General features: G+C 45.0%; 2 protein-coding genes across 2 annotated transcripts in view; one reads left to right on the forward strand and one right to left on the reverse strand.

The window, feature by feature from the left end:
* ptprz1a (protein tyrosine phosphatase receptor type Z1a) overlaps positions 1 to 5224 on the forward strand; it is a 132743-nt gene extending 127519 nt beyond the window's left edge. The window contains 1 exon segment of the mRNA XM_038301119.1: positions 4528 to 5224. Coding sequence (XP_038157047.1) covers positions 4528 to 4638 — 111 coding nt within the window. The 3' untranslated portion in view covers positions 4639 to 5224.
* Positions 5225 to 10993: 5769 nt separating this feature from the next.
* Positions 10994 to 26809, reverse strand: part of aass (aminoadipate-semialdehyde synthase) — a 52080-nt gene continuing 36264 nt past the window's right edge. Inside the window, exons 15-24 of the mRNA XM_038301127.1 lie at positions 23002 to 23131; positions 22740 to 22850; positions 18933 to 19041; positions 18725 to 18865; positions 18485 to 18652; positions 15385 to 15480; positions 15019 to 15134; positions 12774 to 12862; positions 11818 to 11994; positions 10994 to 11740 (exon numbers count right to left, since the gene is read on the reverse strand). Coding sequence (XP_038157055.1) covers positions 11622 to 11740; positions 11818 to 11994; positions 12774 to 12862; positions 15019 to 15134; positions 15385 to 15480; positions 18485 to 18652; positions 18725 to 18865; positions 18933 to 19041; positions 22740 to 22850; positions 23002 to 23131 — 1256 coding nt within the window. The 3' untranslated portion in view covers positions 10994 to 11621. The remainder of the gene's footprint in view (positions 11741 to 11817; positions 11995 to 12773; positions 12863 to 15018; positions 15135 to 15384; positions 15481 to 18484; positions 18653 to 18724; positions 18866 to 18932; positions 19042 to 22739; positions 22851 to 23001; positions 23132 to 26809) is intronic.

Raw genomic sequence — 26809 nt, forward strand, 5'->3', positions numbered from 1 at the left:
GATCTAAAACGTGCCTTTAGCTGACAGCCTTTAGCCTGAATCTGCTAAACTCAGGGACCCACTTAGAGCAGGAATAATACCAATATAAAAATATGTAAACATTTTGAATTTAAGATTTTACAAAAATCTGCTCTATAATCCAGAACTCCTCAAGTTTCAGTTTCACCTGGTTTGCTTTTTTGAAAAATCTCCTTTAAAGGGGTCATAGAATGCAAAACCTAGTTTACGTTATCATAGATACCTAACGATAGTTCATTGGGTGAAATGGATGTACAGAGAAGTTCAAACCCCATCAACACCTCCTACAAATCTCACTATTCTAAACTTCTACCATTAAAGGGTCGAATTCAAACAAATCCCCGAGTTGATGTAAATTCTGGGATGTTGCCTTATTTGATACTGGCCTGGACTTTTGTCACGCCCCAAAATGGATATACAGACAAGCCCACTGGTTCACTGACCCAAGGGAGGGGGGAGGTGTATGAAGTGTGGACTGCTGGGCCGCTGACCGGACCGGACCTCAGCAGAGAACCATGAGCCGCCCGTCCTCAGCCGGAGGAGGGGGGCTGGGAGCCGGTAAGGCAGGCGGGGGTAAGCCAGGGGCTGCCAGTGTCCAGGCTACCGTCACTGGGTCGGGTTCGGTCGCTCCGTCCCCTGGCTGACTCCCTGCCCCCATCTGCCAGGGTTCCCGGACCAGCCCCGGAGCTGACGGCTCGGTTCTGCTTCTCTGTAGTCGACCAAAATCACGGACAATTTTGAAATTCCCCCCCGGACATTTTTTTAGGTAAGAAAAGCAGGACATGTTCAGGAAAGAAGAGGACGTCTGGTCACCCTACCATATCAACAATTTGATGTTTCAGTTAGTGAGTGCTTGTTGCTATGACGCGTCTTTGCTCAGCAGCTTCACTCGTTATAAACCAACCAATCAGAGCACAGCTCATCTAAATATTCATGATCATACCATAAAAGGAAGATAACCTGTCAATTCATTCTAGGACTTTTAATCAGGCTGCATTAGGGCTCATAGAACAGCAAATATGCCATTTTCAGCCCAACCAATGTTACACACCCTATTCAGAGACCTTAAGGACCAGATACCCTATAGAATAATTCTATCACCCCTTTAAGAAACCTTTGGCTATCTGATTAATAACCAGATTAATTGAGCAGAATAATTAAAGGCATACTATGCAACATTGTTCAGTTAATTAATGTGTTCCATAACGTTTTGGATGATTAAATGAGTCATTTCAGGTTGAACAAAGGTTTTCTCAGCCGCCCTGGTGGTCTGTAGGGGAAATACCGCGCTTGCAATTGCAGGAGCCCTCGGCCCGCACCCACAGGCTCAAAAGTCTCGTGCATCGCGAGAGTCGGTCTTGCTTTACGGCGAGAATTTGGCTAACTACAATCTTTGTTATTTAGACACATGCATAACAAATAATGTATGAAAATAAAACGACAAAATAGTCACTTACCGCAGTAGACATGGTCATTTGTTGCGTTCGCCTCTCTGCTAAGCTCAAAACAATGGCGCCTGGCTTGACGGAGAAACCAGGAGAACAGGTGAGCATATTTACGACAGTGCACTTTTACTTTCGCCCTCTGGGGGGAGCCTCGCTGGAAAATCAACACCGGTTGCATAGTGTACCTTTAAGCTGCACCTCTAGTCTTAACATCACATGACTGATGTTTTTAGAAAATAAGAAGCTTCATCCCATTAATCCTCCTCTGTGAGGAAAACAGCAGAAATGTTCAGACCTGTAGGAAGGAGACACTAAGCAGGAACCAGGCGGGTTTCTCCGTAATCTGACAGCAAATCTACAGGAATAAATATTATGAGGTTACACTTTTCGTTGTGTTTAAAGTATCAATCATTGATACAGATTTTTTTTTTTACAGTTTTTTTAAGGAACAATCAACTAATATTTAAAGGGTTACTACAACATAAGGCAAGTTAAATTCAAGACTTTTTAAGACCTTTTTTTCCCCCCTTGAAATAAAACTTTAAGACCAACTTCCCAATAAAAACCTGGTTGCTACAAATTTAACCTGATGCTTATTTGAACATAAACTATTACTTTCTGACCCAGTGGAAATGTTTAATGAAAGGAATTCACCAACTCTGTATTGATCCCGACTCTGCTTCCATTGTAGGCAAACTTTATCCGACATTTGGTGCTACTGGTGCTTTTTTTTAACGTTGGAGATGCTGTAGAGGCCTTGCAGAGACATGGGAGGAACATAACTGAGAAATATTTGCTGCTTCTCTGTTACCAAGGAGTATTAGGGCCAGGCTAGAGTTTTCTTTATTTTTTATTTTGAGAATAAATACATAAAATTATGAGAATGAAGTCATCCTACAACAACCTGTTTCAGAAAGAAAGCTTGGAGCTCCGCCCAGCAGATGACGGTCGACCAGCTCCACCAATCAGCAACCAGAGTCCACTTTGACATCCTGCCCAGTTTGATGCTGCTGCTAAAAGATTTCCTGATTTACCAAAGGATAACTATGCTCCACATTCCTCATTTTAGGGAAGACAGTGATTCTTGTAAGAGTTGTCATAAAATACGATTTTATTCTCATAATAGAAGGAAAAAAGATCTCTAACCTGGCCCTAACACTCCGTTCTCTGTAACTTGAATTTTGGCGCTTTGTTTTTCACTCTTCACAGCTTTGATTTCCGTGGTGCAGAGCTTTGATGACTTATTGTTCAAAATACGCCATTCCTGATAAACATTACCTGCTTCTGTTTTTAGCCATTCAGAAAACTCTTTACATTGCATTTACACTTCCACACGTTGTCCAGATAATAAAATAATTTGCGCATCGCTCCAAGGTCTGTTTGTTTTATCGGTTCTGCTGTCAGGATTGAACTAGTAACGCTTCCAGCGAAGCCGTTCGGTAAATGTCAAAAAATTATCATGAATTATTTTTCTTTTTGATTTGAATTACAAAAATAAAATCCTATTTATGACTTGGTGACAACTTTAAGACCTATGAAAGACTGATTTAAGACATTTCAATACCAATTAAGGCCTTGATTTTATATTGAAGAATTCAATGCCTTTCAAGACTTTTTAAGGGTCTGCAGGAACCCTGATTTAGGCTCTGCTGTGAAATCACCAAAACAAATAAATCCTTAGTTTGAAATCAGGAAACTGTTGGAAATAAGAAAGTGAAGTTTCCGGTAGGATTCTGAGTCCATGTTGGAACGGAGCGATGGGGAAAGGCTTCAATCAGCTCACTGATCTGAGCTATAATGGAGGGAAAACAGATCTATAGCACTAGATATAGAAACCTTTTCTAGATTAGAATGCTGCAGGAACAACATGAAACCTTTTCTGTTTCATAGAGTCGATGGTTTGATTCTAGATCATTTAGAGCTGGACTGCATCTAGAAATCAGGGTTTTAAAGGAATGCGCATTTTTTCTAAGGAAAACATTTATTCAACATTTTGTAAAAAAACATACCGTTCTCTGGAATATATAGATCTATATCAGCTATAAAGGGTTTAAATAATTCAGCTGTAATTCCTTTGATGTTAACACAGCTTTATAAATGTTTGGTTGAAATAACTGATGGTTTATCTCATTTGGTATGGAAGCGAATTGCTACCATATTTAAAATGCAAAAGCATTTCTGGAAATGCTTTTGCATTTTAAGAATGTGGCTGCATTGTTTGACTCATAAATGAAATTAGTAATCAATAATCCTGTTGGCATTTACATTTTCTTCTTTAAGACTGCTCATTTTATGCCATAATTAAAGAAAAACAGAGCGGACATTTCTTTTTTGTTTTCGTGCTCTGCCAGCAAAGTACTGTCCATAACTCGAAAAAGAAAAAGCCTTCTGAGCGGCGGGCGCAGCAGAGTGACGTCAGCTGCCGCTCTTCCTCAGGTCCTTGCTGACCGGGCTACCCATCTTGTTCAGTAGGGGGCGCTGTGCACGTCTGCATTGCATTACATTGTAAGCGTGTCGGCGGGAAACTAAGGAGCAGTCGGCGTTGCCACAGGTCCGTTAGAAGCAGGCACTTGCTCTAAAGCAGCGGCCTCCCTCAGTAGCTCTGCCACATTGTGGTTGTTCAGTATGTCCCGATCACACAATTCAACCAGTTTCCCGCCGGCACGCTTACAATGTAATGCAATGCAGACGTGCACAGCGCTCCCTATCAAATTTAATTTTGGTATGTATTTGCTGGGGTACATTTAAAAAAATAAATTTCAAATGTCTTTTTCTTTTTCAGTTAATAAAGTAAAAGGATGAGCAGTGTTAAAGAAGAAAATGTAAATGCAAACAGGATGATTGATTACTAATTTAATTTATGAGTCAAACAATGCAGCCACATTCTTAAAATGAAAAAGCATTTCTGGAAATGCTTTTTCATTTTAAATATGGTAAAGATTTGCTTCCATAATTTGGTTCATTTTGGGTGTAATGTGGTAAAACAGCTTGCCGTACCTCAGATTGACGCCATTGTGCAGCACTGAGTTTAGCAGGTTCAGGCTGATCATGTGTGTTTTTGCAGGAGCACTACCAGTTCCTCTACAAAGCCCTGCTGAGCCTCATCGGGACGCAAGAAGCTGAGAAAACCGACAACGAAGCCGCCGCCGCCGACAGCCTGGAGTCTCTGGTTTAGAGCCGCCCTGATGCCATCAGCTGCTCTTCCTGTTTTCCAGCTGTGACAGGATCTCTGCAGACCGTGATCCTCCTCCTGCTTCCAGACTCGGCGCTTTAGTTCCAGACGGGCTGATTTGATGAATTCAGACTCTTTTTCTATGGCGTGCCTTTTGTATTCTTCCTCCTGTAGTTCAAACTTTGACACATTTTCTACATTAACTGTCCTGATTTTCTACTAAACTCTTTTCTGGACGTATTTATTGGCGCCTCGCCTGAAGAGGGAAGCTGCAGCTGATCTTTCCACTGATGCTGGGAATGCCGTTGCCACCGGAAACAAACCAGACCACGATACGGAAAATAAAACAATCTAATGTAAATGATAATATAGTAATCACTTTGATGGACCAAATTTCTATTTATGCTTCTAGATTTTCTATTCTTAGTTCTTACAAATGGTTTTATTGTGACTGTTTAGCTGATTAATGTTTTTATACTCGGTTTTGTAAAGGACTAAATGTGCTGCATGAGTTTACTGACATGGTAGTTTTTTTAGTTGGTGAAACACGACTGGATTCTCAGTTAGGGGATTAAAAAGTGAAAAAAAATGCTTTTGATTCTTGAATGACTTCCTTTAAATACAGGAAGTGGTGAGAGGAACAGATGGACGGATAATCAGTGAAAACTGGTTCAGCTTTTAATAAAAACATAAACTGAGCTTTTTACAGCAAACGTACCCACTCTAACACAGGTAGCTCTATGTTGATGGCCTTCCTGGAGGTGGTCTCAGAGCATCATGAAATGACCTTCTGTCCTAAAACAGCTGAAAAGTTTGTTCGATCTTTAAAGCAACGTGATGTAGGAGGCGGTCCGCCACTAGAGGGGTCAAAGGTCATCAAGTTTTTTATTTAAAAGCAAAGAGCTGACTTCTGAAAGTAAAGGTAGCGATTAAAGTCCTTCAATAAAAGTAATAAAGTACAGCTTCTATATTGCACTTCAGTACAAAACTAAAATAAAGCGTTTCTCTAAAATGATACAAAACAACTTTATAAAACTTTATTCTTTTTTGATGAAGTTTATTGCAGAGTAAAGGTCAGTGTTCCCTCCTGTGTTGACCCATCCATCAGTCCGCCCCTAATAAAAAAACTCTGCTCCAGCTGGACGGATTCTCTCTGCAATGATTTTCCCTCTGCTGCAGCCGTTTCATCACGTCATGATCAACATGTAGAGAATTAACGAGCCCGTTAAAAAGAATTACTCCGTTATTTAAGTACAGTAATACGTATTTATGTTTATTTGAAGCCTATTTCCTTTAAGAAACATCAGCTGATAAACACAGAGAAAGGCAAAGGAGTCTGGAAAATAAAGCACATAAAATGTCTTCTTTCCATTTTGCATCAGTATTCAGACTTTAGATTTCCTCTGACATCCTGAACCTTTGATTCAATCTCCAGCCTACATTTTTGGCTTAAATGAACCTTTTTGATTGTTAGCAGTAATCTTCATCACCCATAGAAAGACTTATTAAACCCTAAAATAGAAGTGTATACTTGTCCATTAACTATAGTTATTTTTACCCAGAATATAAGGAGCTATAATTTCTAATATTGTATCTAATCCCCCCAATCCTCTAACTTTGCATCCAGTGGTTAGAGAAAAGCATGAGCTGCAGTGAAGCCTGGACAGAAAATAATCACAGCTACTCTTCTGAAGGCTCGGCTTGATAAAAGGGGACGTATTTCTGCAGCAGCGGCGGCGCTGAAGAGCAATCCGGCTACTTGACATCGTACAGATGGACTCCAGATAATGAGACCCTCTCAGACAGAATCCACTCAGAGTTCACTGAGGTCAAAGAACCATAGAGCCCATTTTATATTCTACACTCTGGCAATGGCTTCCAGATTAAAGTTAAATGTGTTCAAGTTTAAGTCCTGCATGAGAATCCTTTGAGGAGGGTTTTTAGAAAAATCTCTCCAGTGAAAAGAAATCACCTTCAGAGAGCAACAGCCTCATTCCTGCTGACCTGGAGGCCAAACACAGATCCTAGGAGGCATGAGAGATTCATTTGTTTTTGAAATATCTCAAATGTTTTTCTTGTTTTTGGTCGTTAATCCTATGTGAGTCATTCTTTTACCTCTTGCAGGCCAAGAAATGGGAGTAGATTAGGTGCTTTTTTTTTTTTTTAAGATGGCGTCCTGATAACCAAGCTCTGCTCAACAGGATGAAGAATGAATGGAGGAGACAAACATGGAGCTTTATGTCAGCATCAGCTCTACGTTCACAGATGAAGCAGATCCAGAAAAGCAGAAACATGGAGGAGGCTGTGTTATGCTGTGGGCTGCTTTGCTTCATCTGAATCTCTGCAGGCTCCAATGAAATCTCCAGACTATCAGGGACGGTGGAGAGAGATGTGCTGCAGTGTCAGAAAGCTTGGTCTCAGCAGCAGCTCATGGGTATGAAACAGGATCAGGAGCCAAAACACAGAGCTAGAAAGATCGACTCTAGAAGCTGGAGAACTAAACATGACTTGAACAGTCGCTTTAGTCCAGGCTCCCTTCACTTTTTCAAATGTGCGTTTCGTCTCCAGGACGTTTTAATGTCCAAAAAACAACATTATGCTAAAGTAGAGATATTAGTCTAGCACTAGGACCAAGCGGAAAACTCCAGTTCAAGTTGAAGCCCGCTTCCCTGATTGTTAGCCTACTGGTTTTCACTCTGAGCTCATCAAAGCAGCTCAGCGGTCTGGATGAAAAAGTCAAACTAATTCGTGACTATGGGGGGGTTACACAGAGGAGATCTAGTTTTAGAAATGCATGTTTATATGATTTTATTTTGTTTTTCTATTCCTTACCAACTTCCAGGCAACATATTTATATTGAGTTGGGTTTTTGGGGAATTTTTTAGATGGAAAGCATAAAACAATAAAAATGAAACACTCAAATTAAAAGACTAAGTCTTTTGCACATTTGGACAATCATCAATACTTCTCACTGAGAGGGGAATTCATAATAGGAAAATTTGCCTAAAGGGAACAAAAGGCAGAAAAGGTTGGAAACTCGGGTTGAAAAGCAATGTCTGACCTTCATTTGTTGATTTTCATAGAATTTCTTTTTATAATTTCTTTTGTCAGGTTTAAATTATGTGACCATTGTGGTCTTTATTTCATCCTTTTAATCATTTTGTCAACGTGTTTGGTGCCAATTCACAACAAATGATATTAAGGGACTCTACAGACACCATTAAACAAGATCATCCAGACAGATTGATTCAAGGTTTTCTATCTAAGGAAAACCAGCTTGCATCGACTCATTGACTCTTCAGCAATCCCTCATACTGAGCATGCTTGCAGCGACAGTGGAGAGGAAAAACTCCCTTTGAACAGGAAGAAACCTCCAGCAGAACCAGGCTCAGTGTGAGCGGCCATCTGCTGAGGCCGACTGGGGTTCAAGGAGACAGAAGCAGAGATAGAAAGAGAAGCATAGAGGCACTGATCTATAAACACTCAGTATCTCAGTCAACTACAGTAGCAGCCATTCAAATATTTCCCCAATTTCCTTGATGGGTCCTTGGATGGTCCCTAACAATTCCTTTATAAACATCAGCTCACGACGCTACGGAAGCCGGCAGATCAAACCAGATGAAGGTGCGCATTCAGCGTCTGCTCCGCCAATAATGCAAGCGTAGAAGAAGAAATGTGCTGTTTACCTGTGCAAAGAAAGAAACAACGAAAGAAAAATGTCTGAGGACTTCAGTGTTAAGGAAGAGCATGAGTTCTTTGCCGAGCTGAATGCGCTGGTTTGGTCTGCCGGCTTCCGTAGCGTCGTGATCGCGCATGTGCGCGCTTTCAGGAAATCCTATACACTACTGTTTATGCACTAAAAACATTCTAAATGACTTCATTTCGAGTAAATTATGGACGCTACCCACTCAGGACACTTGGAATACATTGGACGAGCAGTATGGAGGAATATCGACACGTTTTTTGTGGACTTTTATGGACCTTTCTGTCTCGGGCGCCATAGACCTCCATTATTTGAATGTCAGCAGACAGCAAGAAGCCTCCCAGATCTCCAGATGCATTTGAGATATCAAAAAAGTACTCCAGAGTGTTGTTCAGCATGGAGGTGAGTAGAAAATGAAGGCTAATCATGTTTTGGGTGTACTATTCCTTTAAGATCTAAAGAGAAGTGCCATCTACTGGCCAGACCCTGTAATTCAGTGAAAGGGTGGAGTCAGAGTAAAAAGATATGGAAGAGGGGGGTTACTGCAGTGTCTGGAAGTTGGAGGGAGGGGGCGACCATTCAGCTGGTGTTTGACTGGGAAGGGCCATTTTGAATGGCTGCTACTGTAGCTACTTAGGAGGCTGTCTGGGAAAGAAAGCTTTAAGCAGACGACATAGTTTTCATGTAAAAGGGAGGGGAAAAAAGAGCAGAACGTTAGAGATTGAACTAACAGATTCTGCAGAGTGGGAGAATAGAGATAGAATGAAGCAGAATGATGAAAAATGGGTCCCTATGTCCTCCAGCAGTCTAAGCCTATAGCAGCATAACTATAGAGATAACTCAGGATAACCTGAGCCACTCTAACTATAAGCTTTATCAAAAAGGAAAGTTTTAAGCCTAGCCTTAAAAGTAGACAGGGTGTCTGCCTCACGGACTAAAACTGGTAGTTAGTTGCACAGGAGAGGAGCCTGATAACTAAAAGATCTGCCTCCCATTCTACTTTAGAAATTCTAGGAACCACTAGTAAACCTGCAGATTGAGAGCGAAGTGCTCTGTTAGGAACATAAGGAACAATCAGATCTCTGACATCAGATGGAGCTTGGCCATTTAAGGCTTTATATGTGAGAAGGAGGATTTTAAATTCTATTCTGGATTTAACAGGAAGCCAATGAAGAGAAGCCAGGATAGGAGAGATATGATCTCTCTTTTTAATTTTCATCAGAACTCTGGCTGCAGCATTTTGGATCAGCTGAAGGCTTTAAACTGGATCCAAACTTTTTTCTTTGCAACACTTCCTGAAGAACAAGTCCTCTGAAAGCTGTCAGTGATCCATCCTTCTGCTCACTTTTTCTCTACCTTGTTTTGATGTTTCAAGTTACTCCTCCTCTTCAGTGGAAATAAAACATTTAATTTCTAGTGAAACCAGGGTGTGGATTATATTTGTTCCTTTATGGTCCTGGATTATGATCCTTACACCACGCCGGTTATTCCAGTTAATTTCATTAGTGCTAATCCATGCTAAGACTCTGCAAGAAGTGCGTCTTTTCAGGTCAGAAAATAGGTCAAGTGCCCAGACGTCGTCTTGACCTGCTGCCAGATCCCAACTTCATTTACATTTTTGACTTTTAATAATTACATCCCCAACTGTCCCCTGCTTGGTGGCCTAGTTTGCTTGGCTGCCTTCAAATTAAGCGGAAGCAGAAACACTGGTCCGCGTAATTTCTCCTTTTTTGTGACTGAACTAGAGCTCAGCTAGAGATGGAGGTTAAACTGGTTCTGTTCTCAGATCGTCCTCAAACAAACGTATTCTGGTCACTGAGAAGCAGGACACTGAAGACTGAGCAGGATATGCTGGAAAACCAAGGTTTAATGTCCCGATCGCCGCCAATCTGGGCTGTTTGGAGACTAGATGTGGAAACTGTTGCTCATATCCAGAATCCTACCAGGCAGACCTGAACTTCTAGCTGGGGGGGCACGTCCGTGACCATCTGTGGTTACAGCTCAGATCAAGGAAACACGCCGACTACACGTCGTTCCCATTAATGATCAGTAAAAATATGCTGGGTAGGATTTTCAGTCATCCAAGTCACAGTAATTCCAGAAAAAGTTAAAAAGCAATCCCCTGGACTTTGTTTCCAAGTTTGAAGACGTTTCTCTTCCATCCAGGAGGCTTTTTCAATTCAAAATGTCAGGAATAGCGTTGAGTTCTAGGTTTTATCCAGTAGCCCAACAAAGCCTTGTTTTGGTTTAGAAAACATGCAAATTGAAACAGAGGAAATGGTAGACATAGACAGGTATGGGGCATTGCAGGCTAAAAAAGAAGCCAAATGACCCCCATTCCAAAGGGGTGGACCCGTTCATCTGGTTCTATTTGCATGTTTTCTAAGTCAAAACAAGGCTTTGTTGGGCTGCTGGATAAAACCTGGAATTCGACGCTATTTCTGACATTTTGAATTGAAAAAGCTTCCTGGATGGAAGAGAAACGTCTTCAAAATGGGAAAGCTTTTTAACTTTTTTTTGGAATTAGGGGGATTGAATCAATGAATTCATTTTCCTTCATATTTCCTTATTTATAATGATTCAATGAAGATGATTGGGATCAGGAACGGCCATGAATGAACCGTTCCATTCTGGCAATAAGGCAAAACACAGCAGTAAAAAACCTGCATGAAGGTTTAATTCAGTCATCAAAACCAGATGTTAGACATGTTGGACTTTCTGGGACATCTCTCCTTTATAAACATCTCTCATCTACAAACATTCATCTATAGAAGCACAACATATTTTCTAAAAATAGATCTCTCTACTACAAGCAAAAATACTTTTTTTTTTCCACATTTCAAAAGGATTAGTTCATCTGATTAGAGAATAAATAGTCTGCTCCCTCAGAGCAGCGGCTGTAGTGGAAACAGGCTCTACTTGATCAGATAAACAGAAACTGTGATGTCATCAGCGATGCCGAGGCGTTTAAAGCCCGCTCCATACGCAGGTTTCTGACTGATCGTCTCTGCCTGGACGTTAGTGTCGACAATGATTGGCTCCTTTCTTCCGTCTGTAACAGTTAACCTCTGAGCTGCAACAGACTGGAAACATTAGGTAGAACCATTCTAACCTGACCTGGAAGGATCTGTAACAGAAAACTAGGAGCATAGAGGTCATTTAACATGTAACCGTTCCATATGTGGTGATTTTGTCCAATTGTTTGGCCTTAAAGCTTTTTCTGAGGAGAGGGGTTTGAACACGAGTCGACCAGCAGACTGACGGCTCTTAGGGTATTGCTGTCCTACTCCTGCAGGGTGCTCTTGGATATGATGTTCAGTCCTTCCTCCTTCAGCCGGGTCAGAACCGGCCCATAGATGTCCTTGGTCATGGGGACCACCAGGCCCTTGGTGCCGATTTCCCCTACAGAGAATAGAGCCTCGGTTCAGCTGCATCAGCGGTGAGTTAAATACGTGGTTTCAGACGGCCTCATGACTTACCATCCAGAACCATGCGGGCAGCAATGGCTGCAGGAAACCCCACTGTCTTGGCCATGGCAGAGAAACCGTTGGGTTCCCCATAAACCACCAGGCTGATCTCTCTGGTCTCCAGCTCACCGGTTGGATGCCGCAGCCCCACCTCGTTCCTCATAACCACCAGGTCCTGCTCGCCTTTAGCTGAGCACAGAGGAGAACAGTCACCTTTCTATTCAGTTTATTTCTATAGCTCCAATTCACATCATGTCATCTCAGGTCATTTCATAGTTCAACCAGATCATCCAGTCAGATTGATTCAAAGTTTTCTATCTAAGGAAAACCAGCTGATTGCATCGACTCATTGACTCTTCAGCAATCCCTCACATTAATCATGCTTGTAGCGACAGTGGAGAAGAAAAACTCCCTTTGAACAGGAAGAAACCTCCAACAGAACCAGGCTCAGTGTGAGCGGCCATCTGCTGAGGCCGACTGGGGTTCAAGGAGACAGAAGCAGACATAGAAAAAGAAGCATAGATACAAAAGGCAACTGTCAACCAGCTCCACAGGCGGCCCCGTCCAGGAAACACACAGCCAGGCAGACGAGCTCCGAGCCAGCTCCCACGTCAGAGGATGAAGAGAGCACATCCAGTTAGTCACAGTCAGAGAAACAGGACTACACTGAAAAACAGGCCAAGCTCCAACATCTAGAAACAAAGGTGTTGATGGCAGCAGCACAGCTGATATTTCTCTCCAGGATGGAGTCACAGCCAAACAGGAACAGACCAGATGAAGCTACTATGAGAAAAAGCAGAGAGAGCAGAACGTTAGAGATTGAACTAACAGATTCTGCAGAGTGGGAGAATAGAGATAGAATGAAGCAGAATGATGAAAAAGGAGTCCCTATGTCCTCCAGCAATCTAAGGCTATAGCAGCAGTACCGGCTGTGTTCCTCTGCTCTGACCCAAAGCAGGTGAACTCACCAAAGGAGAGTCTGGCCTCCAGGTGCTTTGCAAGAGCAGCCAGAATGGAGTCTGCATGAGGCACGGCGTCGTCGCAGAGCATCCCTAACCTGCAGTCAGACACAAAACCACAACAACTCAGTTCCATAAACCTCTATTGATCCTGAAGGTACATCTCATAATAAATAAATGTTTTCCTAAAGGCTAAGGGCCTCTCCCCCTCAGACAACCAAGAGAAACAGCTGACAGCAGGGAGGCGGATGGAGACGAGTCCACCCACTGACCAGAGGAGCTCTTTCAAAACGAAGGACAGTCTGACGCTAAACAGCTTTTCAGCTGTTGCCCCTTTGGCAGCAAAGACTTTCCATCTCCTCTCCTCTCAGCAGAGGAACAATGACAGCAGGCAGCCTTGGTCTGAAGAGGCTGCACCACTTCACAATGCTAAGCAGAGTCTGCTGTAAGCTGAACAGGTCAGGCTCACAGGTATTCATGTTTATTCCTCCAGTGTTAATCCAGCTGTTTAAAACACTTTTATAGAAGTTAGATGATCAACTTTATATTCCAGTAAAAGTGTAAAAGTACCACTTTTAAAACTACTTAAAGGATTAAAGTAAAAGTAATGCAGGGAAAAGCTGTTATGGCCAGAAGCCTTACTGCTCTACCCTATTAAAGGAAAATTTTTCTACTATTCTGGACGATAACTTCCTTATACTTCATTTTCTCAGTTTTATAACTAATGGTAACAGTGTCACATTTAACTTTGCATCATCTGCAAAAAACTATTTATTTTAGTTTGTGGTGAGCAACAAGATGGGGCAGCACCGAGTCCAACCACAAGGAAATTAATTATCTGGATGAAACTAATTATTTGGATGGTTTTTATTTGTTTTAAATACCGACAGGCCAGAATGAAAATGAGCTTAAATTAAACAAAACTAACGAGAATATCTTAAAATTTAAGGAGTAGAAGGAAAAAGTTGTCTAAAGAATAATTACTGCAGCAAAGTATAGAAAGCCCACATTTCTACTGAAGTACAGGGAAGAAAATATGTATTTGAACTTCCTGCTATTTTCCAAGTTCTCCCACTTAGAAACCATCTGACCTTGTCATCGTAGGTTCAAAATCCAGAAATCACAGGATGTGATTTTTTTGACTATTAATTTATATGATCCAGCTGCAAATAAGTAATTGAACAGCTGTCAATTGACTCTGATCGGAACCACGGACCTCCATTGATTCGGATCGGAACCGACGGACCTCCATGGATTCGGATCGCAACCACAGACCTCCATGGATTCGGATCGGAACCGACTGACGGACCTCCATGGATTCGGATCGATACCACAGACCTCCATGGATTCGGATCGGAACCGACTGACGGACCTCCATGGATTTGGATCGCAACCACAGACCTCCGCAACCACAGACCTCCATGGATTCGGATCGCAACCACAGACCTCCATGGATTCGGATCGCAACCACAGCCCTCCATGGATTCAGATCGCAACCACAGACCTCCATGGATTCGGATCGCAACCACAGACCTCCATGGATTCGGATCGCAACCACAGCCCTCCATGGATTCGGATCGCAACCACAGACCTCCATGGATTCGGATCGCAACCACAGACCTCCATGGATTCGGATCGCAACCACAGACCTCCATGGATTCGGATCGCAACCACAGACCTCCATGGATTCGGATCGCAACCACAGACCTCCATGGATTCGGATCGGAACCGACTGACGGACCTCCATGGCTCCGGATCGGAACCGACTGACGGACCTCCATGGATTCGGAATGGAACCGACAGACGGACCTCCACGGATTCGGAATGGAACCGACATACCTCCACGGATTCGGATCGGAACCGACATACCTCCACGGATTCGAATCGGAACCGACAGACCTCCACGGATTCGGATCGGAACCGACAGACCTCCATGGATTCGGATCGGAACCGACAGACCTCCATGGATTCGGATCGGAACGGAACCAGACCTCTATGGATCTGGATCGGAACAGACGGACCTCCATGGATTCAGATCGGAACCGACAGACCTCCATGGATTCGGATCGGAACCGACGGACCTCCATGGATTCGGATCGGAACCGACGGACCTCCATGGATTCGGATCGGAACCGACAGACCTCCATGGATTCGGATCGGAACCGACAGACCTCCATGGGAACCAAATTGATGTGGAATCTAGCTTGTTCTTCTGTCTGTCAAACACTCTGTCAGAGCGTCTGTGGTTTCGCACCATCTCAGCGTGTCCATCCTGAACTGGTCCTCTCCGATCCTTTTGTAGATGGCGTCCTCGAAGGCTTCCTGGGAGACGGATGGAGGTAAGCCCATCTGCTGACAGAGGAGCTCTTTCTGCACACAGAAGGAAACAAACAAGCAGTAAAACACTGATGTTTCTGCTCTGCTCTTCAGTTCCTCAGTCTTTAATGTCTCCATCTCTAATGTTCCTTTCTTTCTCCATCTCATCTCTAAATTAACGGATTAGTGGCAGGAGGGATAATCAGCGAAGCCTAACAGATCAGACCATTTGCCTTAAAGTCAGAAGCATCAGGGAGCCACTCATCAGCAGCTACATGCATTAAGGAGAGTGCAGAGCTCTTACCCAGGAAATGGTAGATTCAAGGTCCTGCAGAACTGGACTGGGCTCAGAGTTGATCAGACCCAGCTTAACAAAACCACCCATGGCTTTGGAGAAACCCTGTGAACCCAATCAGGAGGTTAATGGAAAACAGGAAATGACATCAGGAAGGTCAGTTTAAGCAGTACCAAAGACACAACACAGATTTAAGCTGTTTCTCAATTCACAAGAACGTGAGTACAGACTGTAGTCTCTGGATAATCAATTATGACTTTTCTCATTTAGTAGGGAATAATAGTTCATTAAGTCGGGGAAAAAAATCAAATTAACATTTTGTCAAATGAAAAAAAAAATCCAACCTGATTCCTGATTGCCTAGCAACGCTACTGCCACTAGAGGGTGCTACTTCTGCAGGTGGTTACTGCCACTAGAGGGTGCTGCTGCTGCCGTTGGTGAGACGCATCATGTTCACTTCCTGTTCTGACTGCTTAGCAGCTTCTGTCCAGACGATCTCTGTCTGAATTAAGTTTTTTTTTCTGTGATATCTCTGTATCTCAGTAACTAACTGTAAAGAATTAAAACAGAGCCTTCTGCTGCTCTTCTCTATTGAGCACTTGTTGCTTTCACACGGTTTTATTTCTGGTAGTAAGGAGTAGCTAGCCTAGGCTAGCGCTAGCTTAGCATTGCTATGGCTTCTCTCTCTCCCTTCCTTGACTCTTTTCCAACTCTTCCTTCTTCCTCTCCTCTCTCCTGCTCTCTGTGTCAGATGTTTAGTTATTCCTCTGCCTCCTTTAGTGATAATGGGATGTGTAATAAGTGTAGTATTTTTGTAGCTTTGGAGGCGAGGGTGTGAGAGTTAGAATCCAGGCTTCAGGCTGTTGAACATCCAGGAGTTAAAGTAGGCCCCCCCAACGTAGCTGTCCTCCAGCAGTGCCTGAGCAGCCAGGCGATTGGGTAACTGTACGCAGAAAGCGTAGTCGTGGATCTCTGCCCACTGGTCACCTCCAACCCGTTCACGTTTCTAACCGGTTTTCCCCACTCAGTGATGAACACACTGAGAAGCCCACTCTGGTGATTGGCAGCTCCATAGTCAGAAACGTGGCATTAGAGACACCAGGGACCATCGCCAAATGTTTGCCAGAGGCCAGAACGGGCGACATCAAATCCTACCTGAAACTACTGGCTAAGGATAAGGTTAAATACAGTAAGATTGTTATTCACGCTGGCGGTAATGACACCCGGTTACGCCGATCGGAGGTCACTACAATTAGTGTTGCTTCGGTGTGTAAGTTTGCCAAAACAATGTCGCTGATCTGACCAGTGAAGACATGTGTAGCCGCATGTCATCATTCAACCGCTGGTTGTCTAGGTGGTGTCCTGAAAACAACGTGGGCTACATTAATAATTGGCAATCCTTTTGGGGAAAGCCTGGTCTGATTCGGGGAGACGGCATCCATCCCACTTTGGATGGTGCAGCTCTTCTTTCTAGGAATTTGGCCACATTTATTAGTCCTCCAAAACCCTGACCACCCAGGGTGCAGACCAGGAAGCAGAGTTGTAGTTTAACACACATCTCTGCAGCTTCTCTACTGTTACCCACTCTTTACTCCATCCAGACAGTGTCTGTTTCTCAATATGCATTCTTGTGCGTTCTCGTGTACTCGTGTGCTCGTGATATGTCAACAGCCTCAGCCCGAGCACTGCACCGATTGCCGAGAACGCCAGACCGAGAACACACCAAATCCCTGGATGTTGTTCTCGCCCCGCCCTCTTTAACCAGCATGCATCAGAGCATACTTGTCGGTTCTTGAGATTGACAGCTGTCCCAGCATGCTCTGGGGCAGCAGCAGCTTTCAATGGAGTGCTCCATTGAAAGTTAAAAGTTCTCTTTTCTGTTGCTGTTGTTCAATAAAAGTACCTTTTAAGATTATTTGAGGTGAAAATATTATACTTTAAAGCAAAATATTATACTTTCAAGCTTTACTATATGGTCCATGTACCGATTTAATGCGTAATTTAAAAAATATATATTTCCGAAGTTGAGAGGACCGCGGCAACCAGCGGAGCTCCAAGGCTAACGGCAGCCAGGGCTAATCGCAGCCCGTCTGCAGCAGCCCTCTCTCTGCATCACCATGTGGTGACGTCACGAGTACGCTTCTGTTCCAATTGACCCAGATTTATGCTGTGGGCTCCCCTTCTCACCAAGTCCATACTTTCCTGTGTTCTTGCCAAGACCAGACTTGACAAGAACGCAAGTCTGTACTCGCGTTCTCGTCAAGTCGCATATGTTTCATAGGCATTCCCTCTCAGGAGTGGGTACAGGGTTGTGCATGTGCATTGTTTTTTAAAAGTAATGAGGGCGGGTCTTTTCATAAATGTACCAAAATCCTGCACTATATCTTTAAGAGCAGCCTTTAATGGCATCTTGGATGCTATTGGCTTTGTTCAAAATGTGAATAGTCCCACACATTCTCATCTTCATACTTTGGACCTTGTGCTGACATGTCATTGAATGTAAAGATATAACAGTATGTCGGGTTGTGAGGATCAAACCAGATACTTGCAACCATCTCAGATCACAAGCGCACTGCTCTAACCAGTTGGCCATCACTCCCCCTGCTGTATAAATAAACTGAAATTAACTGAACAGGAAGGAGGTCTGAAGTCTGGTGGAGCAGATATCATCTTAAGAGCCAAAGCAGGAACGACTTATATCCATCGACCCACACACAGAGAAATATAGAGCTTTATCCTCATTTCTGCTGTTGGCAAACAGTTTAGAGCAGAGCTTCTCAAACTTTGCAGCCTCTGTCTCATGATCCAAACTACCTAAATAACCATAGGTGTAATTAACATTGGTTTTAAACAATAAAATGAATACTAATTGTTTAACTGAATGAATCATTAAATCAGTGGACAGTTAAATCGTTATTTGATTAATCCTGACCAAATGTTAAACCCCAACAGGAAGCGTCCTGATGTCACTACAAAACTCATGTCTTTGCTAATAGTGGTGCTAGCAATGCTTTTCAGCTCCATCCTCCACCGCTCCTTTAGGAGGTGCATCAATGGCCTCCATCTGGAAGCAAAGCCTCCCGTCTCCTCCTCTCACTGAAAGCTGTACCTTGAAGCGCAGCGTTCCTCTGATGAGCGTTTGAGCTGTCTGGATGCCGTACGGCTCGGCGTACTTGGTGCTGTCGCGGTTGGGAAATCCCTCCAGGTTGAAACCAGGGAAGAAATCCATTGTTGTGGCCGAATCCATCAGAGAGCCTCCAGCTGGGATGCTCACCACCTTAAAGAGAAACGGACCTTCTCATCCTTCTCCTTTAGACACAGGCAGAGAAGAGCTTCCGGCGCTGCATACCTCACTGTCCCTGAGGAAGACGGCTGGGCTGACTGTGTTCAGGAGGACGCCATATGGACTCCAGCTGAACTTGTAGCGAAGAGGATTGTCAGAGCACTGTGGAGCGGGAAGACCGCCGCAGAACGAGCTGTAGGACTCCACCTGGACAACACAAGCAGTTAGCTGCTGGTTCTGATCCATCAGTGTGATGGTTTCCTCCCTGACTCACTGTGCAGCCGTCAGCTTTGGCCTGGTCCATACACTCCATTGCCAGCATGTGGTCAATACCTGGATCCAGCCCCATCTCATTCACGATGGTGATGCCTGCCTCCTCCACCCTGGAACACACACATATCCAGGTTTCAAAGGTTTTCTGAGGACATGTATGAATTTTAAATCTTTAATTGTTGAAAAAGCCATAATATTCAAGTAATTTTGCCTTGAATTCACACAGAAGGACATATCAGGTGGTTCATAGTTATTAGGTATGGAACCAGCAGCAAGTTACAATCTAACCTCCCCATCAGCCTCCATGTTTTCTCTAAATAGTTTTATACTTTATCTTAAACCAAGAGCTCCTGGAAGTGGAGCCGGAAGCGGAACGGTGGAAAGGTTGTTCCAAAAAGAAAGGTTGGTTGATTCTTAATCTTTTTTACTTTCAATATTAAAATTTCAAGCCAAGAGTGTTATTGGAGGACCTCATTACTTTTGTAACATTCAAAAAATTGTTATATTTTGTTGGCAAAAATTAAGGTAAATGAGCCTAAATATATTGTTGAATAATAAATAAATAAATAAATAAATATAATGGGGGTGTTGGACATTTATTTGTAAGGGTATGTAAGTTATCAAAAAACGCAACTTGCCCTATAAAGGGTAGGGATGGGAGTCGAAAACCGGTTCCTTTTTGGAACCGGTTCTTTGGGTTCCGATTCCATGGCACCGTTTGGCAGCTTAATGGTTCTTTTAACGGTTCCAGGCAGCGCCAGTGCCTAACGCTGGGCAGCACAACTTACATCACGTTTTCTACGTAAGTTACGTTACGTTTTTTACGCAAGTTACGCACACAGCATTTAGTAGGCAAGTACTATGTGACCGTAAGTCTAGAAAAGCAAAACAAAAAAAATGGCGTCCCATCGGGTAAACCGATCGAAAGTTTGGATGTAAGGTGGCAATAACATCCGCGGGAGGAAATACATGCAACATGCAGAAACACCTGCGCACACAACATGGCATACATTTGAACGAATGCCCTAGCTAGTTTTATATCACTTGCTTAATGTGGTTCCTAGTAAATCAGATGCCATTTCTGGAAATAAATCAGTTTTCTACCACTCTTTGGGGTTAAACATGCTACGAAGTTGCTCCGTAGTTCAGGGAGCGAGAGAAAGATAAGGCACATTTATTTAAATCAGGGGGAGATGAGTTTATTTCCTGAAATTGTACAGTAATGTTTTTTCATTAAACGGATGCCTTCTCCATTAGATGTAGATGACTGTGAGGAGACGGGTAGCCTGGCTGGATCAGAGGCTGGCAGATTTCCTGGCAGAAATAGAATGTTCCAGGCGAAGGTAGACGAATGTCACTGTGTACTTACCAAGTTCATTGTTTCACAGAATCGATAAGAGAATCTGACTCGTGAAAATCATATCAATTCCCAACCCTATAAAGGATTAATAACATTTGGTCCGTGTCCGACTCAAATATTCTCTCTCCCCTGGTGGGGTCGCCTTAGGTGCGGCTGTTGGTTGTTTTTCCACTTAACCACGCAAATCTTTCAATGAAGGGACAAAATTAAAAACTTTCTCAAAATGTTCCAAACAGATGGAAATGCAACGCTCCAACTTCTGTGGATCTCATTTGACCTGCTTCACCCACAAAAAAAAGGAAAGTAACTCAGAATCCTTAGGAACCTTAAATAAGCCGACCCCATCCAAACGGGGGCTGACACAAAAACCTGCGACCCAACGTGAAGGCATAGCTGGATCTGAATCCATGAAAACCTCATCCACTGCCTATAACTAAACCCCTGCTGCAACGCCTGCACGCGACACTCATCAGGCCTGGGTGATAAACCGTATTTTTACCGTTACCGCCATTCACTACGATAACCGACAATAACTTTCCCATCTCGGTGAAAGAAATGAACATAATTTTGCTGCTTTGCCTTTGAGCGCAGGTAGCTGGTATTTCCTTCCCCTTTAAGACTGCAGTTTGTGTGTGTAATCACAGGACTCCGCCCATCCAGTCAGAAGTGTAAACAAAGAGAATAGCGGATGAGTCCCATGAAGAAGTGTTTAACACCTATAAATGAAATTACATCAGTTAATCCGCTGTAGTCGAGCCCAAGTAGAGATGAAGCTGAGTGCGCAGAGAAGAAGTCGAGAGCGCGTTGTATTGTTCTGCGTGCAGCAGAACAATGTTTTCGGTCATAGCATCTTGATTCATATGTCGCAGCTAATATGCGCAACGGTTGAAATAAGAATCCTTTCCTTTCCCATCGAGTTCCGTCCCAGTGTTCACAGGGATGGACGTCTGTGTCTTCAGCAGGCGTAGAGCTAACAGAACTGGCAGCGTTGCGAGGCAAGGGCTCAAACATGTACGGCTGGAAGCCTTCTACACCAAACCAAGCTTCTGCCGCCCTGGCGTCCTCTTCCAAAACATCTTCGTCCCCGCTTTCCTCCTCTAAATAAAAAATGGATGACGGAGGAGACTCATCCACGACCTCCGACACTAAACTCTCCTCCTCTTGTATGTTTCGTCTGTCCATAGCGTTCCTTGACAGTGTCGTTTCTAACTCACCAATTTAGTGCTACTTGATCCCAATGGACTTTCCCATTGGGAATCTGCTAGCACTAAGTTGCTAACTGGTTAGCAAGATGCTTCCAACAAACTGGCCACAATTAAACTTGCTTGTGAACCTTCCGCCACAACAATCCCGCCCCCTTGATAATCCATCAATCACATTCACTTTATTCACTAGTGTAAAGTCGGACACCACTCAAGAGAATTCGGAAATGCAACGATTGTGTGAAGTTAGGAAACTGAGTCTGGAAGCATTTCTTGCATAATATTCAATTTTATTTAACGTCCTTTGGACAGAGAGGGAGACAAAGCTCTCTCTGCCTTAACCATCCTAAGCACAAACATTTATACTCTCCAAAAAAATCCCAGTACTCTCTCTCCCATGAAACTAAACCCACCCCTCTCACACTTGTACATCCGGTTATTCCCAAGTAAAACACTTCCGTTCATCAAGGACATAAATTTTAGCCACGGCGTGAAGGAGGCTGTGTGATCTCTATCTCTCATGAACCCCCTTCACCTTTGTCCAGAGTAGGGAGGCATCTGCTTTCTATCCCCCTAAACAGTACAGCATAGTGAATGATACAGGATTTCTCCATCATTACTCCTATTAAAACAGGCAAACTCAAAACATCAGAAAAATATGATGCCACAGTTGGAACGGCCGCTTCCCTACGACTTTAAAGAAAAACTCAAACCCATTTCAGAGCCATATCTTTGCCCACATTTAATAGAGAAATGCGTCCAGTGCGCTGGACATAAATAAACTACCTGAATGCTATGCTAATAAACTGTTAACCTGGATCATTGGCACAAAGCTCTTTATCCCAACTCCCTACAGAGGCTCATAGAGTCACGTTAATAGACCACAGCGACACTGATCCAAAATCAGATGCAGTATATCGGTTAAATCTGAAGAGGGCGCCATAGAAACGCTTTTGGACAAAAAATAAGAAGAACCAGCGACAGTGGAGCAAGTTGTCCGAATAAAGCCTAGGACATGCAGACATCTATCCATACAGCTTTAGACTCTACGAAGCCGTTCAGATTTTCCACATCACTGGCTGTGGTTATAAATTTGTAGTCTCATCCAGAGTAAATACGACTGAGCTTTTAAATCAGGGGAAATGAGGACATCAGTTAATGACATTAACAGTTTCCTCTATTGGAAGTGTTGTTAGGAAAGAGACGAAAAGTTGATGAAAGGATCAAAATGACTGATGTTGGTCACCTGCTCTGCAGCTCCTTCATAGCGGGGCTCAGGTAGCTGGCCGTCACCATGTTCACCTTCCTTCTGATGCAGTGTTTGGCGATCAGGGGATGGAAGGAGTACGGCAGCATGCTGCAAAACAGATTAAAGGAGGTTTTCATTTCAATTAAGGTTTTGTCAGGCAGAGGAAAAAACAAATATGGCTAATAAGCACAGAAAACAAAGAGGGAGCTGCTAACTATCCTCTGTATATAATGTTCCAGCGTGAGAACGGGAACGCTACCTAATGACCAGATCATGATCTTGGACCAGGGAGTCCAGGTGTCCCTCCTGGCTGCTGGCGTCCAGCATGATGGGGATGGTGTTGGGATACTTGACCGCCAGCTCCTCTGCCTGTTTCAGAACCACAGAGGCTAAAGAGACAGAAGAGAAGGCCTCAGTCAGAGGCGTGTGTTACTGCGGCGCCAACGATGATGTCACTGCTCATCGCCGTTACCAGCAGACATTAAAGTGCAGAATAGACGATCGATTAAGAGTCTGAGTTTGTTTAAATTAACAGTCAATTTAATCAGTAAAACAGACCAAGTCCGGTCAGATTCAGTAAATAAAATATAACCGTGATAACATCAGAAAACGAAAGTTACGTATGTAACTACGGTTCTATGAATCCCGGATGACCGCCAGAGGGCGGTGCTGAAAGCACTGAATGTTCCCTTCGGGCATGCGCAGTTCGAGTAATTATACCAACAGAGTCACACCTGTGACACCGGATGACCACTCAGAAGCTATATAGCCTGGTGTCATCCTTTGCTCTGCTCCTACAGAATCTTCTCGCAAAAGCAAGGATTCTGAGTGACAGAGAAGCTCTGGCGGTCATCCGGGATTCATAGAACCGTAGTTACATACGTAACTTTCGTTCTATTTCATCCCTACTGACCGCCAGAGGGCGGTGCTGAAAGCACTGAATGACTAATGCCAACGATGTCACAAGGAATCCTGAGCACATACCTCACAGAGGAGGCCCAGCAGAACCTTGTAAAAGGACCTGACCCAGGGGATGAGGGGCAGCCACATTGACACTGTAGAACCTGGTGAAGGTGGTTGGGGAAGCCCATGAAGCAGCAGCACATATAGCTTCCAGCGGAACCCCTCTCAAAGCAGCCCAGGAAGCGGTGACGCTCCTGGTGGAATGTGCTCTCACACCGACTGGCAGGGAGCAGTGACCTGCAGCGTAGGCGTGGCAGATGACACTCACAATCCAATGGGACAGACGCTGTTTAGAAAGAGGACAGCCTAACCTTGGACCCCCATAGCATAGGAAAAGCTGGTCCGAGCGTCTCAGATTGGCGGTGGCTGCAATGTATGCCTCCAACGCTCTTACTGGGCACAACAACTCCGACTCATTCTCAGTTGTACCAGATTGAGGCTGAAACCGAGCGAGCCGCAATGGCTGGTTACGGTGAAAAGGAGACAACACCTTAGGAACAAACGCAGTATTAGGCCACAGGGTAACACCAGAGCCATCTGGATTCCACCTGATACACCTAGGGCTGACAGAAAGAGCATGTAGCTCGCTGACCCTCTTAGCTGAGACGATAGCCATCAGGAAAGCAGCCTTGCAGGAAAGCCACTTGAGTTCTGCTTGTGCCAAAGGCTCGAATGGAGGGTGGCACAGAGCTGTGAGAACCAATGGCAGATCCCAATCTGGGGCTCGTGGGGCTGGCCGCTGGCACAACCTACGAGCACCACGCAGAAAAAGTGAAACCAGTTCATGGCGCCCCACTGTACGGTTGTCAACAGTTCGGTGAAGACATGAAATTGCTGCAACATACACTTTAAGGGTCGAAGGAGAGCGGCCCTTATCAAGGAGAGACTGGAGGAACTCCAAAATAGTGGGCACCGAGCAGGAAAGCGGGTTCTCATTGTGGGCAGAGCACCACTGAGAAAAGAGGCGCCATCTGTTAGCATACTGCAGCCGAGTGGAGGAAGCCCTAGCACTCAATACGGTGTGTCTCACGGTGTCTGAACACCCAGTCAGCCTCCCAGGGGCCATGCCCACAGCTGGAGACGTTGAGGGTTGGGGTGCCATATCTGTCCCCCCAACTGAGACAGCAGATCCCTCCTTGCTGGAAGACGCCATGGAGTACCGTGACACAGACTCCAAAGCAGCGGGAACCACGGCCGCGCTGGCCAGAACGGAGCTACCAGCAACACTCTGTGGCCCTGCTCGAGAACCCTCCGTAGAGTCGGCCAAACCAGTGAGAGGGGTGGAAAGGCATACAGGAGAACCTGCGGCCATGGATGAGCCAGTGCATCCTGGCCCAGTGCGCCCGCCATCCCGGTTAGGGAATACCATAGGGGGCAATGGGTCGACTCCTCTGTGGCGAACAGATCTACCTCTGCCTGCCCAAAGAGTTCCAGATTATGCGCACTACGTCGGGGTGAAGAGACCACTCTCCCGGAGCAGGTGCCTGGCGGGATAGAGAGTCCGCAACCTGGTTCTGCCGTCCTGGCAGATACGCTGCGCGCAGGGTACACAGACGGGGATACGCCCATTCCAGGAGATCCCTCGACACCTTCAAGAGACGTGCTGACCTGGTGCCACCTTGGTGGTTTATATGATAAACAACAGAGGTGTTGTCTGTCCGAATCAGCACGTTCCTTCCCTCTAGGTGGGGCAGAAGGCACCTGAGGGCCATGTGCACAGCCCGCAGCTCCAGCACATTTATGTGTTCGGTGCGCTCCCTTGGGTCCCAGAGACCCCGAACAGCTCTGTGTTGCCACACGGCACCCCAGCCCATGAGGCTGGCATCCGTGGTGACCACCTCCCTTCGACACACTACTAGCCCCATTGGAACACCACTGGACAAAAGGGTCCCGTCTCGCCAAGGAGCTAGGGCATGGAGGCAGCTCTTGGTCACCATTAGCCTGCGATGCCTGTGCAGCCTGGCGTCTAGGCGAAAGCTGTTGAGCCATCGCTGCAAAGGACGCAGAAGGAGCAGCCCTAAGGGCACGACACGAGTGACTGATGTCAGTTTGCCCAGCATTCGCAGGAAGGTGATGTAGGGAAACTCCCTGCCCAGTCTGAATCGACGGACAAGCTGGAGTATGTCGTCCACCCTGTGAACAGATGGACGGGCCATCATGGTAGCAGAGTCCAGATGCATCCCAAGAAAGGTGGTTGTCTGAGATGGAACCAGACAACTCTTTGCCAAGTTGACTTTGAGGCCTAACATTGACACATGAAGTAGAAGCTGGGACGTATCCCGAGAGGCAGCTACCTGAGAGGGAGCACAAAGAAGCCAATCGTCCAGGTATGGCAGAATCCTGACTCCGGAGGCCTGTAGAGGAGAGAGGGCTGCTTTCACGCATCGAGTAAACACCCTCGGGGAAAGGGAGAGCCCGAATGGGAGCACCCGGAATTGCCAATGGCGCCCCTGATAGGCGAACCTGAGAAAACGGCGATGTTCTGCCGCAATAGGCACGTGAAAGTAGGCGTCTGTCAGATCTACTGATGTAAACCAATCTCCCGCCACAATGGTCTGAAGGACCTCTGTTATGGTGAGCATGTGGAAGGGAAGGACCTTCAGGTACCGATTCAGTCCCCTTAGATCTAAAATGGGGCGAAAACCGCCGGTCTTCTTGGCCACAAGGAAGTATTTGGAGTAGTAGCCTCTGGGTTGCTGCAGAGGATCTACAGACTCGATTGCCCCCTTGCCCAGGAGGGCGGAAAGCTCCTGGTCTAGTGCCTGAGATTTCACCGGGTCTGTGATGACAGTCATCTTGACCCGGTGTGAGAGGGGGGGCCGCCGTCGGAACTGGAGCCTGTAGCCATTGGTTAAGGTGGCAACCACCCATGGATCTACGGCATGAGCAGCCCAGAAATTCAGCTGCTGATGGGAAAAATGTCCGACGGCTGGCCCGGTGGCATCATCTTCTATCCCCACGGCCCCTGGGGGCTCTGGGGGGAGGGCGTCCAGGATTTGAGGCCCGGGTCTGTCTAACAGGGCGGCAGACTGGCTCACGAAAGTCCCTTCTCGGTCTCTGCCGCACATCATGGGGATAGGAACCAACAGGTCTGCCACCAGTCT

The sequence above is a fragment of the Cyprinodon tularosa genome, unplaced genomic scaffold, assembly GCF_016077235.1.
Source record: "Cyprinodon tularosa strain WSP-4 unplaced genomic scaffold, ASM1607723v1 ctg461, whole genome shotgun sequence".
Taxonomy (NCBI): Eukaryota; Metazoa; Chordata; class Actinopteri; order Cyprinodontiformes; family Cyprinodontidae; genus Cyprinodon; species Cyprinodon tularosa.